The 12,420-nt window shown below is 42.1% G+C and overlaps 1 protein-coding gene across 2 annotated transcripts; it reads left to right on the top strand.

Moving 5' to 3' along the window:
* The first annotated feature begins 2,076 nt into the window (after positions 1–2,076).
* Positions 2,077–9,328, top strand: LOC124001726 (CD9 antigen-like). Of its 2 annotated transcripts, none has more exons than XM_046308744.1 (8): positions 2,077–2,588; positions 4,760–4,862; positions 5,371–5,468; positions 6,568–6,642; positions 6,763–6,864; positions 6,987–7,073; positions 7,764–7,847; positions 7,985–9,328. In XM_046308744.1, the coding sequence occupies exons 1-8, from the start codon at positions 2,520–2,522 to the stop codon at positions 8,048–8,050; spliced, it is 684 nt and encodes a 227-aa protein (XP_046164700.1). In that variant the 5' UTR covers positions 2,077–2,519; the 3' UTR covers positions 8,051–9,328. The 2 variants fall into 2 exon arrangements, with proteins under 2 accessions (XP_046164700.1, XP_046164709.1); XM_046308753.1 differs by lacking the exon at positions 2,077–2,588 and adding an exon at positions 3,991–4,215.
* Positions 9,329–12,420: the final 3,092 nt, after the last annotated feature.

Below are 12,420 nucleotides of genomic sequence, written 5' to 3' on the forward strand. Positions count from 1 at the left end.
CAACAAAAAGATAAACAATAGGCCTATAGCAAATGTAGCATTTTGCATTAATCTATTACATGTACAGAAGTGCTCAAAGCTTACGAATCAAAGAGCCCAATTAGCCCTCAAACAACAAAATCATAAACAACAGAGTAGAGTTGGCTAATAAGTCCTTAATTTTAGGGTCCTGCTCAGGTAAAACAATATGGCTAATCTATACTTCCATATTTCCAAGTCCTATTCTTGAAGATCAAGGGGTATAACATTTATTGGAATGACTGAAATTCTGATATAATTTAGTTATTAATGTAAAGATATCATTTAGTTATATTACTGTATGTAGTACACAGCGATTGGTTGGAAGAAGCCTACATAACCAACCCATAAAGTAAAATGTAACACCCATATAGGGCCAGCTATGTAAACTTTAACATTGATTTATCCTGCAATAGATGTCGTTCTATTGGCAACATAAATGGTTGTCTTCTTCCAATGCCTCTAAAGGGAAAAGTCATCTGAATGTAATCAGATTACGTTACTGAGTTTGGGTAATCCAAAAGAAACGTTACTGATTACAATTTTGGACAGGTAACCAGAAACTGTAACGGATTACATTTAGAAAGTAACCTACCAACCCTGGTTACAGTATCATCACCTTTCCTAAATAAATACTGGATTAAAGTGGAAAGCGCACTTGAGCACGCACTGTGCAAAAAAAGCATTGCATCAACCTCTCATTCAATATAACTTTTAATGGATGAAGGACTGGAAGCTATCAAATCATTCTGAATTGACATCCCAGAGAAGACAGTAGAAACATCCATATGCTCAACAAGTAAAGCATCGTAATGCGCAATTACCTTTGCAAGCTCTATGTAACTAGTTGCCCTTGCTAGCCAAACTTTCCCTCTCATTGTGCCCTTAGGTAAAAGCCAACTCTTGCATGCCCGAAAATGTGGTAGTATTGTTATGCTGTTTGAGAACATCCATTTCCATTTCCTTTTTTGTTGTGTTGCACAGTTTGAACACTCAGACTTTTGTCCATTACATGATCTATGCAGCTTTTTCCCAGAAGCGTGACTCTGATATGGGCAATGAAAGGGGTTCTTCAACAAAAAATCCGCTACATCGTTGTTAGAAAACTGCACTCTGGTAATTAGCTATCTACTTGCTACTGAAGTTAGCAATGCAAATTGAAGTAAATTACACAAACTCTACACAAAAATGCAGTTCTGTAACCAAGAAAACAATATATCATCTAACATTCCATCTCCTGTAGTTTGAAGCAACTAATTTAAATGGAATAATATCCTAAAAATGGCCAACTATCACTATTCACTATCAAAATCTCAATCTATCCAATATTGTTACCAACCAAGCTTCTAAATAACACATGCGTACTACTTGGTTCATACTCTGATCCTTTGATTGGATGGACAACATGTTATTTCATAATGCAAAAGCTTTGATTGATTGGAGGATGTCCTCTGGAAGTCGTCCTAATTACCATGTAGGTCTATGGAAGGGGAAAGGAGCATGAATCTCCTTGGTTTTGTATTGAAGCCAATGTAGCCAGAGGAGGACAGAAAATAGCTCTTCTGGCTACACCTTGGTGCTAGAGGATGCTGTAGAGAATACTGTAGATCTTCATTGCAAAACAGTGTGTTTTAATCAGGTATTTTGGGACTTGAATATATTTAGTATGGTTTTATCTAAAAAATAAAATTTTGACGTAATATTTCTGAAATTCACTGAGTATGGTGGTCCTTCTCTTCCTCCTCTGACTGAGGCTACAAGAGAAAGCGACAGAAGGGGACGCTGGCCCTTTAACACCAACCAAAGAAGTAGGCTATCACATACATGTTTGTTTGTTTGTGATAATGTGTGATGGAGAATTCTCTTTCGGGACGATGTTAAAGCAGCCAGCCCACCAGTATCAGTGCTCGCTGTCCATTCATCCGTTTGTTAATTTAGCCTATGTTATCTATTTATTTATAAAACTAGATTATCTATTTCATTACTATCACGCGCTCTGTCGTTGTCTAGAGAGATTACGCGATTTCATTGCCTATACATTACGTAATGCAACGGTGGCTGGGGAATCCCAATACTGATTGATATTAAATAGGCTACAGAATGTTCATACATTCAAGCATAGAGTTTTTAACTTCTTCTGTTAATAGCCGAATCTGTTCATAATATAGTTTACGTCTGTCATATTATGTGGCTTTTTTAAATACAGGTTGTGGTGTTACGTTAAATGAAGAAACGATAGAGTGAGAGACATTCAGAGAAAGAACAGGACACGACAGACCGACAGCCGTTTGGTCTCGCTCTGGGGGTCGACCGCTACACGTGCACGAGAAGCGGCAGAGCAGCGGCAGAGAAAGAGTGAGCCGAGAACGGATTCCTCTTTGTGTACTCCATAATTATTATTAGTAGGCTAGTAATCCTACAATTGTCGTTTGGTGGGTTCGTCATTAATAACAGTTTAAACTATAGGGAGAGTAGAGGAGAACTGTGCCACTGTAGTCGCTATGGCCGCTCTATCAGGAGGAGAAATGTGCGTCAAATACCTGATGTTTGCTTTCAACCTCATCTTCTGGGTGAGTCACTACTTATGCTATTAAAGGGACTTTGTGTGTGTGTGTGTGTGTTGTTTTGGCTGGCAGACAACAGCAGGTTTAGATTCATATAAATTACAGCCTCTTTGTAAGGGTTTATTCCACACATGTAGGGTAGAGGTAGTGTAGAGCCAGAGGAGGAAGATTCCCCAGTGAATCTGTCTGGTTCCTCTCCAGGTTTCTTTCATCTTCAATTAAAGTTATATGTGCATTGTAAAGGGGTTGGCGATAATTTGACAGTAGCTTACAGGCAGTTTGTGGCAAGTATAATTCTGTATTTCATATTACAGTACACCTACTGTAATTATAAATACGGTTTCAAAGCAAGTACTGAAACTATTATACTGTAAAAGTAAATACTACCGTAATCGGAATAAATTAATATATGAATGGATGAATTAATGAAATTCATTGAGGGGAGGAGTTTGTATTTCACAGTATTTTACTGTAATTACAAGGGATTGGTGCAAGCAGGTTGGCGGTTGGGTAAAGTGTTTACAAATGTGTTAATACGCCAGATACAACAATACCATGCTCCCACTTGTGGGAAAAAGGTTTTGGGCAATCCAAAAAATATGATACGGTACTGTATTATGTGGGGTGTAATTACAGTACCATTCGAAATACAGCAATTCTTTCCCTGTCCACAAACTTTCCCCACAATGCACCATCATTTACATTATTTAAACCATTTCAGAGTATTTCACTGTTGGTAATACAAAAAAATGACATATAATTTACCGTTTTCAGTTAGTGTGTGTGTGCATGTGTGTATCTGTCTGAGGGGGGTTGTCAGTATCTGCTTGGGGAAAGTGGAACAGTGATTTAGCTGGCCATGACTGGACTAAGAAGTGGCCTCTTGTTGGTGAACAATGAAATAATCTCACACACAAACACACACTGGCCAAATAATCCCTGGTGGCCGAGTGACCCAGTGTGCACAGCATTTCAATAACTCCGTGTTTGTATGTCTGTGTGTGTGATATTGTGTGTTTGTGTGTTGTATTTTGTGTTGTGTCTTGGTGGGGTGTGTGGCGGCGTGTGACGCGTATAGCCCCAATGCAGATGAAAGAACAGAGCTCCCCTTGTTGCATGATTCAGAACATGTGTCCATGATTGTAGGTAGCTACAGTATCTATGGGTGTGTGTGTGTTAGATTCTGCAGCTGGTGAGGGTGTATTAGCAGTAGTGTAGTTGTGTAGTGCGAGCAGCATGATTAGATTAAACAAATTAACTCAATCACTTACAGAATAGACCAACTCAATCATTCACAGAGTAAACCAATTCAATCATTCACAGAGTAGAATTCAGGTGATCTGCGCTATCCTCCCTCCCCCAGCCCACCTCCTCTACCTTTCTGATCAGGTGACTCCAGGGCGTGACAGTTACTCCCTACTGCTTTCTCTTTGTATCACTCTATGCTCTCTTCATCTCTCGTCTTGCTTTATCCCTGTCACGCTCTGCGATACTGTCTAGGGAAATAGGAGAGAAGTGTTAATGAGTTAGTTATTGCTCTGTTACACACAGAGAGCACGTTAGCAACATGGAAGTGTTTGGAAGGATCAGGTGTGTGAAGTACCTCATGTTTATCTTCAACTTCGTCTTCTGGGTAGGTCTACTTTAGTTAGATTGTGTGCGTGTGTGAGTGCGTTTGTGTGTGTGTGTGTGTGGTGAATGTTCCCTTCCTCTTTAACTAGGCCATTTTTCCCGAACTGAGAACAAGGCATGAGTAATCTACCCCGACTCACTGAGCTTATCTGGCCTCGTTAGGTTTGGTCTGATCAGACATGTTGTTCCCACTGCAGAACACGCACACACACACACACACACCATGGAGCAGAACACCATTCTACATCAAGGTTCTTTGCTAAAGTGAATAATTAATTAGACTGAGGAGGCAGTTTGAGGAATGTGTGTCTGTGTCTGTGGTTGCGGCTCTGGTGGTAAGTCTGTAGCAGAATTTATACTGTATGAAGGAATCAGGCCGATGACCTCCTCTTCTTCTTTCCTCTGTGTGTTAGCTTACCCCCAAGTCACACACATGCATAACCTGACATAACCCTGTTTTTCAACATGCTCTCTCACCTGGTTATCCATGCCCTGGGATAGGTGTGTGTGTATGATATCTAATATTTTGTGTCTGTATGTGGTAGCTTGCAGGTACAGGAGTGCTGGCTATAGGGTTGTGGTTGAGGTTTGACCCAAAGACCAGAGGACTGTTTGAAGGAACAGAATCTCCCTATGTCTTCTTCACAGGTACTGCAAACACTCACATGCAAGCACGCATGCACTCACACATATACTGAACACAAATATAAACGCAACATGCAACATTTTGAAAGATTTTAATGAGATACAGTTCATATAAGGAAATTAGTCAATTGAAATAAATTCATTAGGCCCGAATCTATGGATTTGACATGACTGGGCAGGGGTGCAGCCATGGGTTACCCAGGCCCAGCCAAACAGAATGAGTTTATTTCAGACAAAAATACTCCTCTTGATATGCCACACCTGTCAGGTGGATAGATTATCATGGCAAAGGAAAAATGCGCACTAACAGGGATGTAAACAAATTTGTGCAAAAACATAGAGAGAATAAGCTTTTTGTGCATATGGAAAATGTATGGGATTTGTTTTATTTCAGCTCAGGAAACATGGGACCAACACTTTACATGTTTTGTTTATGTATTTTTTCTCAGTACATAATCAAATATCTCTGCAGAGTATCTGATGTTGTTGGTGGTTGCGTGTGCGTGTGTAGGTGTGTATATCCTGATAATAGCAGGGTTGTTGATGATGGTGGTGGGGTTCCTGGGATGCTGTGGTGCGATTCAGGAGTCTCCCTGTATGCTGGGGCTGGTGAGTTATACCTCCTCTCCTCTTTTTCTTTCCCTTTGGTATTCAGTTGGTCTGTTATGGGGCTGGTAGTCAGATACTATGTAAGTCTTTGTTTCAGTATAAAACTGTTTACAGAACAGATTCAAGGCCAGAACTCAGTGTCTGTCTGTCTGTCTGTCTGTCTGTCTGTCTGTCTGTCTGTCTGTCTGTCTGTCTGTCTGTCTGTCTGTCTGTCTGTCTGTCTGTCTGTCTGTCTGTCTGTCTGTCTGTCTGTCTGTCTGTCTGTCTGTCTGTCTGTCTGTCTGTCTGTCTGTCTGTCTGTCTGTCTGTCTGTCTGTCTGTCTGTCTGTCTAACTGTCTGTCTGTCTGTCTTCATAGACTATTCGTAAAATAGTACATTTAAAACGGGACACTAAAATTAGTATGATACGTTACGGTTGGTATGGTTACAGAAGACAGGTGGTTACTTAAGGAAGTAGGGTTGTTGGTTGGGGTGGATGGGTGGCAGTATAAAGCAAATGTCTAGCAACCCAAAGGTTGTGAGTTTGAATCTCCTCATGGACAACTTTAGCATTTTAGCTAATGAGGAACTTTTCAACTACTTACACATTTTTAGATACTTTGCAACTACTCTGCATGTTATCTAACCCTTCCCCTAACCCTACCCGTAATCATTTTTAGCTAACCCTTACCCTCACCTCTAACCCCTAGCTTAGCTAATGATAGCCACTAGCTAACTTTAGCAACCTAGCTAGAATTTGTAATATTTCAAAAGTTTAGCAAATTCGTAACATATTGTACGTTTTACAATTTCGTAACATATAATACGAATTGTCATTTGTAACATTTCATATGAAGTGGGGGATGGACATCCACAAATTATTACATACGATACGCAACATATCATACTAAATGAAGTGTCTCTGATTTACATACAGGATAATATGAACTGCACTGAGACCTGGTTGGTCCCTCTCTCTCTGTATCTCTCTGTCTCTCTCGATTTCTCTCTCTCATGTGTGTGTGTCCTAAGTCCCTTCTGACCGGGGAGTGCTTTGTGTCAAAGGGCACTTGTCAAATGAAATACACAGCGGTTCATGTGCATATTGGTCTCTTGCAGTTCTTCTTCTTCCTCCTCATCATATTTGCCATTGAGGTCGCCGCTGGAATCTGGTGTTTTTCCAACCAAAGCAAGGTCCCAAAACACATTACATCCCCTTTTCTGTGTTACATTAAAGCCCTTCCCCTGCTATTATCTGTGTTGCATTAAATGACTTTCCTTTCTTTGTGTCACATTGCAACCCTTCCCCTACAGGTGGTTGATGACATCACTCAATTCTACATGGAGACATATCAGAACTACCAGAACACTCGACAGGACACACTGAGGGAGACACTCCGTCTCATACAGACTGGGGTAATCATGTGTTTAATTGGTGTGCAGCCATGTTTGGGGGGTTGGGAGCAGAGACAATATACATATTTCCAGATAAAAAACAGATGGACAACTAAATTACAATTCAACCTTATTTGTTACAGTTGGACTGCTGTGGTACAGGTTCCGTTGTGGACTCTGCCAAAGACACCTGTCCCCCAAGAGACGGGCTGGATAGCCTCATCACCAAGGTAACCCCCTGCTCTGTCTTTGTGTTTGTGTTCAGGTGTTCCTTTTTCTGTATCTCTACAGTCCCTCCTTCTGTATCTTTACAGCCCCGCCTGATTTGGCCTCGTTTTTGAGCTTGGCCATTAATAAATGCAGCGGCTATTTTTGAAGCAAAATGAGAGTTGTCTTGAGGGGGTGGTTTAATGCAGGCATCTCTTGTGTATGTGATCACACGTGGCAAGTGTTTGTACAGTCACTCTGCCAAAACAGTACACAGTTACAGTCACTCACCCTTCTAGATAACTTGAAGCAGTCTTAACATTTCTTGCATCTTGAAGTCGCCGTAGCTTGTGCTAGCCAAGTTCTTTCGCCAATTAGCTTCAGCCGGTTGGTGTGTGACCGTGGTAAAGTTGGTTTGACATTGGGTAGCCTATCTCTGAGGCTAGTTAGGGACCGTCAATAAATTACACAATGTAAATGGGACAGTATTTTAGTTGTCTCAATAAATGCTTTCAATATTTGTAAATGCATGTTTCCTATCATCTTTCACATTTCAGTTTTGGACAAGACTGACCAAAATTATTACTTTTAAACTTTGTAGTAAATTTTGTCACTCAAATAAATGTTTTTGACTCACATAGATGCCACATTTTCAAACTGAAAAGTTGCTTTTTAGGGGCATTCGCTCTTTATTATGTGTGTGTGTGTTGCAGAGCTGTCCTGATGCTATAGATGAATTGTTTGAATCCAAGCTGCACATCATAGGAGGAATGGGCATCGCCACTGGAGTTATCATGGTGAGACACACACACACAGTACAACGGAAGACCATTTTATCCAACTACGCTCCATTACAGATAGATAGGTTGACAGAGATACTTCCCTACAGTAAAGAACTCTTAATTTACTCTGCATTCCCCATTATATTCCACAGATGTTTGGGATGATCTTCAGCATGCTGCTCTGCTGTGCCATCAGGAAGTCACGGGAGATTGTCTGAGGATGTCATCGTTACCATGACGGTGGCCATTAATGTTGCATGATGTCATTCCTAGTCACATGAATTCTGTCAACCAATAGAGAGGCTGTGTGTTGAGAACGGTCGGCCTGAGCGCTAGCAGCCGTTCAGGTCCACTGGCCAACCAACTGCCATTTAGTTAGAGCCGCTAACCTCTGTAACAAGGATCTGCTACACCTGGTTCACCTGGCATTAAGTGCGCAAGCGTTGCAAAATAAATATAAACATGCATGTTATTCAGTAATTTCATACAAACTGCTTGCACGTATCAACTGGCGTCTGTGTATCCAGGCACTAAAATAGAACTTGGTTCTATTTTAGATGCTTGATGCTGCAAGATCCGCCTCTCCCATCTATTCATTAGTTTTTACGAGCATACTAACCCACGTGGGTGATTGAAAGATGAGGTCCACACTCCAGTCCAGTTGGTGGCAGTAATGCACATTGAAGTTGGTTGCCAACCGCCATATAAAATCCACGGAAGAAGGACTATGAATGAGGAGAGATTAATCAAAGAAAACTAACTAAGAACTAACTAGGTTTTCCTTTATATGAGTGGATTAATTGTCGAAGTAGAGAACACACGACTTTGTATGACTCAAAATGGGTAAAAAGTCTACAAAGATCCAGCTAATAAAAATACCATATGCATTTCAGAAACAGCAATCTAGCTTAATGTCTATGAATGTTTCATGTGTGTTTCGACATGTCCCATAATTACTATAGTTGGTCGACAGTTGGTTTTGGTATTTTAACGCGTCTGGTAGGGATAGACAAAATCAATGTTGAAACGGTTTAGGCAGCATTTAATCTCAGCGCCTCACAAATCACCTTGGCTGTGTTTGCACAATTCTGATATTTTTATCACTCATTTGTTTTTTGACCAATCAGATCAGCTCTGAAAAAGATCTAATGTCATGAAGTGATCTAGATTAGCTAATCTGCACAGTGCTTTTCTCAGGCTGATCCTCTTGAACACAGTGAATCTGCCCAGTGCACAGGTTGACCCTCCTAAACCATCATGATGATAACATCAACAACATGCATGCCAGTCTTTCCTGGTTGACTACCACTCATCCTCTCCGTCTCTTTCTCTACCCAATTTGAAAATGCCTTGAAGTCTCTGACTGTTTTTATCTAGGTGAGTTGTAGTCAGTTTTACAGCATATCTAGGTCTCCTCTAGATAAGAAACTTTTATAACACCCTTGCCATCTTACACAAAACAAATTAGCCAAATAAAATGTAACATCTGATCTTCATTCTGTGTGTATTCTGATCTTCATCCTGTGTGTATGTAATGAGTAAGAGAGGAAAACATGTCTGTCAGCCTCCACAGCTTCCTGCCACTGTGGAAAAGAACAACCTGAAAAATAAATCTGTCTCTCTCTCTCTCTACCTCTCTACCTCTCTACCTCTCTACCTCTCTACCTCTCTATCTATCTATACCTCTCTCTCTCTCTCTCTCTACCTCTCTACCTCTCTACCTCTCTATCTATCTATACCTCTCTCTCTCTCTCTCTCTACCTCTCTACCTCTCTACCTCTCTATCTATCTATACCTCTCTCTCTCTACCTCTCTACCTCTCTATCTATCTATACCTCTCTCTCTCTACCTCTCTACCTCTCTATCTATCTATACCTCTCTCTCTCTCTCTACCTCTCTCTCTCTACCTCTCTACCTCTCTATCTATCTATACCTCTCTCTCTCTACCTCTCTACCTCTCTATCTATCTACCTCTATCTATCTCTCTCTACCTCTCTACCTCTCTACCTCTCTATCTATCTACCTCTCTCTCTCTACCTCTCTACCTCTCTATCTATCTATACTCTCTCTCTATCTATCTATACCTCTCTACCTCTCTACCTCTCTACCTCTCTATCTATCTATACCTCTCTCTCTCTACCTCTCTACCTCTCTACCTCTCTACCTCTCTACCTCTCTACCTCTCTACCTCTCTACCTCTCTACCTCTCTCTCTCTCTCTATCTATACTCTCTCTCTGTCTCTATCTATCTATACCTCTCTCTCTCTCTATCTATCTATACCTCTCTCTCTCTACCTCTCTACCTCTCTACGTCTCTATCTATCTATACCTCTCTCTCTGTCTCTATCTATCTATACCTCTCTCTCTCTACCTCTCTCTCTCTACCTCTCTACCTCTCTATCTATCTATACCTCTCTCTCTGTCTCTATCTATCTATACCTCTCTCTCTCTACTCTCTCTCTCTCTCTACCTCTATCTACTCTCTCTGTCTCTATCTATCTATACCTCTCTCTCTCTACCTCTCTCTCTGTCTCTATCTATCTATACCTCTCTGTCTCTATCTATCTATACCTCTCTCTCTCTCTATCTCTCTCTCTCTACCTCTCTCTCTCTACCTCTCTCTCTCTACCTCTCTCTCTCTCTCTCTACCTCTCTACCTCTCTCTCTATCTATCTATCTCTACCTCTCTCTCTCTACCTCTCTATCTATACCTCTCTCTCTCTACCTCTCTACCTCTCTCTCTCTATATCTCCTCTCTCTCTCTGTCTCTATCTATCTATACCTCTCTCTCTCTCTCTCTCTATACCTCTCTACCTCTCTCTCTCTACCTCTCTCTCTACCTCTCTACCTCTCTCTCTATCTATCTATACCTCTCTCTCTGTCTCTATCTATCTACCTCTCTCTCTCTACCTCTCTCTCTGTCTCTATCTATCTATACCTCTCTCTCTCTCTCTCTCTCTCTCTCTCTCTCTCTCTCTCTCTCTCTCTCTCTCTCTCTCTCTCTACCTCTACCTCTCTCTCTCTACCTCTCTACCTCTCTCTCTCTACCTCTCTCTCTCTACCTCTACCTCTCTCTCTACCTCTCTCTCTCTCTCTACCTCTCTCTCTACGTCTCTCTCTCTCTCGACCTCTCTCTCTCTCTGTCTCTATCTATCTATACCTCTCTCTCTCTACCTCTCTACCTCTCTCTCTCTCTCTCTACCTCTACCTCTCTCTCTCTACCTCTCTACCTCTCTACCTCTCTCTCTCTCTCTCTGTCTCTCTCTACCTCTCTATCTCTACCTCTCTCTCTCTCTCTCTCTCTCTCTCTCTCTCTCTGTCTATCTATCTATACCTCTCTCTCTCTACACCTCTCTCTCTCTACCTCTCTCTCTCTCTACCTCTCTCTCTCTCTCTCTCTCTCTCCTCTCTCTCCTCTCTCTCTCTCTATCTCTACCTCTCTCTCTACCTCTCTCTCTCTCTACCTCTCTCTCTATCTCTACCTCTCTACCTCTCTCTCTCTATCTCTACCTCTCTCTCTCTCTACCTCTCTCTCTCTACCTCTCTACCTCTCTCTCTCTATCTCTCTACCTCTCTCTCTCTACCTCTTTCTCTCTCTACCTCTCTCTCTACCTCTTTCTCTCTCTACCTCTTTCTCTCTCTACCTCTCTCCACCTCTCTCTCCACCTCTCTCTCTCTACCTCTTTCTCTCTCTACCTCTACCTCTCTCTCTACCTCTCTCTACCTCTCTCTCTACCTCTCTCTCTCTACCTCTCTCTCTCTACCTCTCTCTCTACCTCTCTCTCTCTCTCTCTCTCTCTCTCTACCTCTCTCTCTACCTCTCTCTCTACCTCTTTCTCTCTCTACCTCTCTACCTCTCTCTCTCTACCTCTTTCCCTCTACCTCGCTCTCTCTCTACCTCTCTCTCTCTCTCTCTCTCTCTCTCTCTACCTCTTTCTCTCTCTACCTCTTTCTCTCTCTACCTATTTCTCTCTCTACCTCTCTCTCTCTACCTCTCTACCTCTCTCTACCTCTCTCTCTCTCTCTCTCCCTACCTCGCTCTCTCTCTCCCTCTCTCCCTCTACCTCGCTCTCTCTCTCTACCTCTCTCTCTACCTCTCTCTCTCTCTCTCTACCTCTTTCTCTCTCTCTCTTTCTCTCTCTACCCCTTTCTCTCTCTACCTCTTTCTCTCTCTACCTCTTTCTCTCTCTACCTTTCTCTCTCTACCTCTCTCTCTCTACCTCTCTCTCTCTCTACCTCTCTCTCTCTACCTCTCTCTCTCTCTACCTCTCTCTCTCTCTCTCTCTCTACCTCTCTCTCTCTCTCTCTCTCTACCTCTCTCTCTCTCTACCTCTCTCTCTACCTCTCTCTCTCTCTACATTTCTGTCTCTCTCTCTCTCTCTCTCTCTCTCTCTCTCTCTCTCTCTCTCTACATCTCTCTCTCTCTCTCTACCTCTCTCTACATCTCCCTCTCTCTCTCTACCCCTCTCTCTCTCTCGCTCTCTACCTCTCTCTCTCTCTACCTCTCTCTCTCTCTCTCTCTCTCTCTCTCTACCTCTCTCTCTCTCTCTACTCTCTCTCTCTCTACCTCGACACAGCAAAGACCTTG

Source organism: Oncorhynchus gorbuscha, linkage group LG02, assembly GCF_021184085.1.
Source record: "Oncorhynchus gorbuscha isolate QuinsamMale2020 ecotype Even-year linkage group LG02, OgorEven_v1.0, whole genome shotgun sequence".
NCBI classification, from domain to species: domain Eukaryota; kingdom Metazoa; phylum Chordata; class Actinopteri; order Salmoniformes; family Salmonidae; genus Oncorhynchus; species Oncorhynchus gorbuscha.

Excerpts from the sequence above, each read along its gene's own strand:
- LOC124001726 (XM_046308744.1), top strand. The coding sequence starts at position 2,520 with ATGGCCGCTCTATCAGGAGGAGAAATGTGCGTCAAATACCTGATGTTT. Across the intron at positions 5,469-6,567 it reads CTCCCTGTATGCTGGGGCTG|TTCTTCTTCTTCCTCCTCAT; the intron begins GTGAGTTATACC and ends GGTCTCTTGCAG. Across the intron at positions 7,848-7,984 it reads TCGCCACTGGAGTTATCATG|ATGTTTGGGATGATCTTCAG; the intron begins GTGAGACACACA and ends TATATTCCACAG.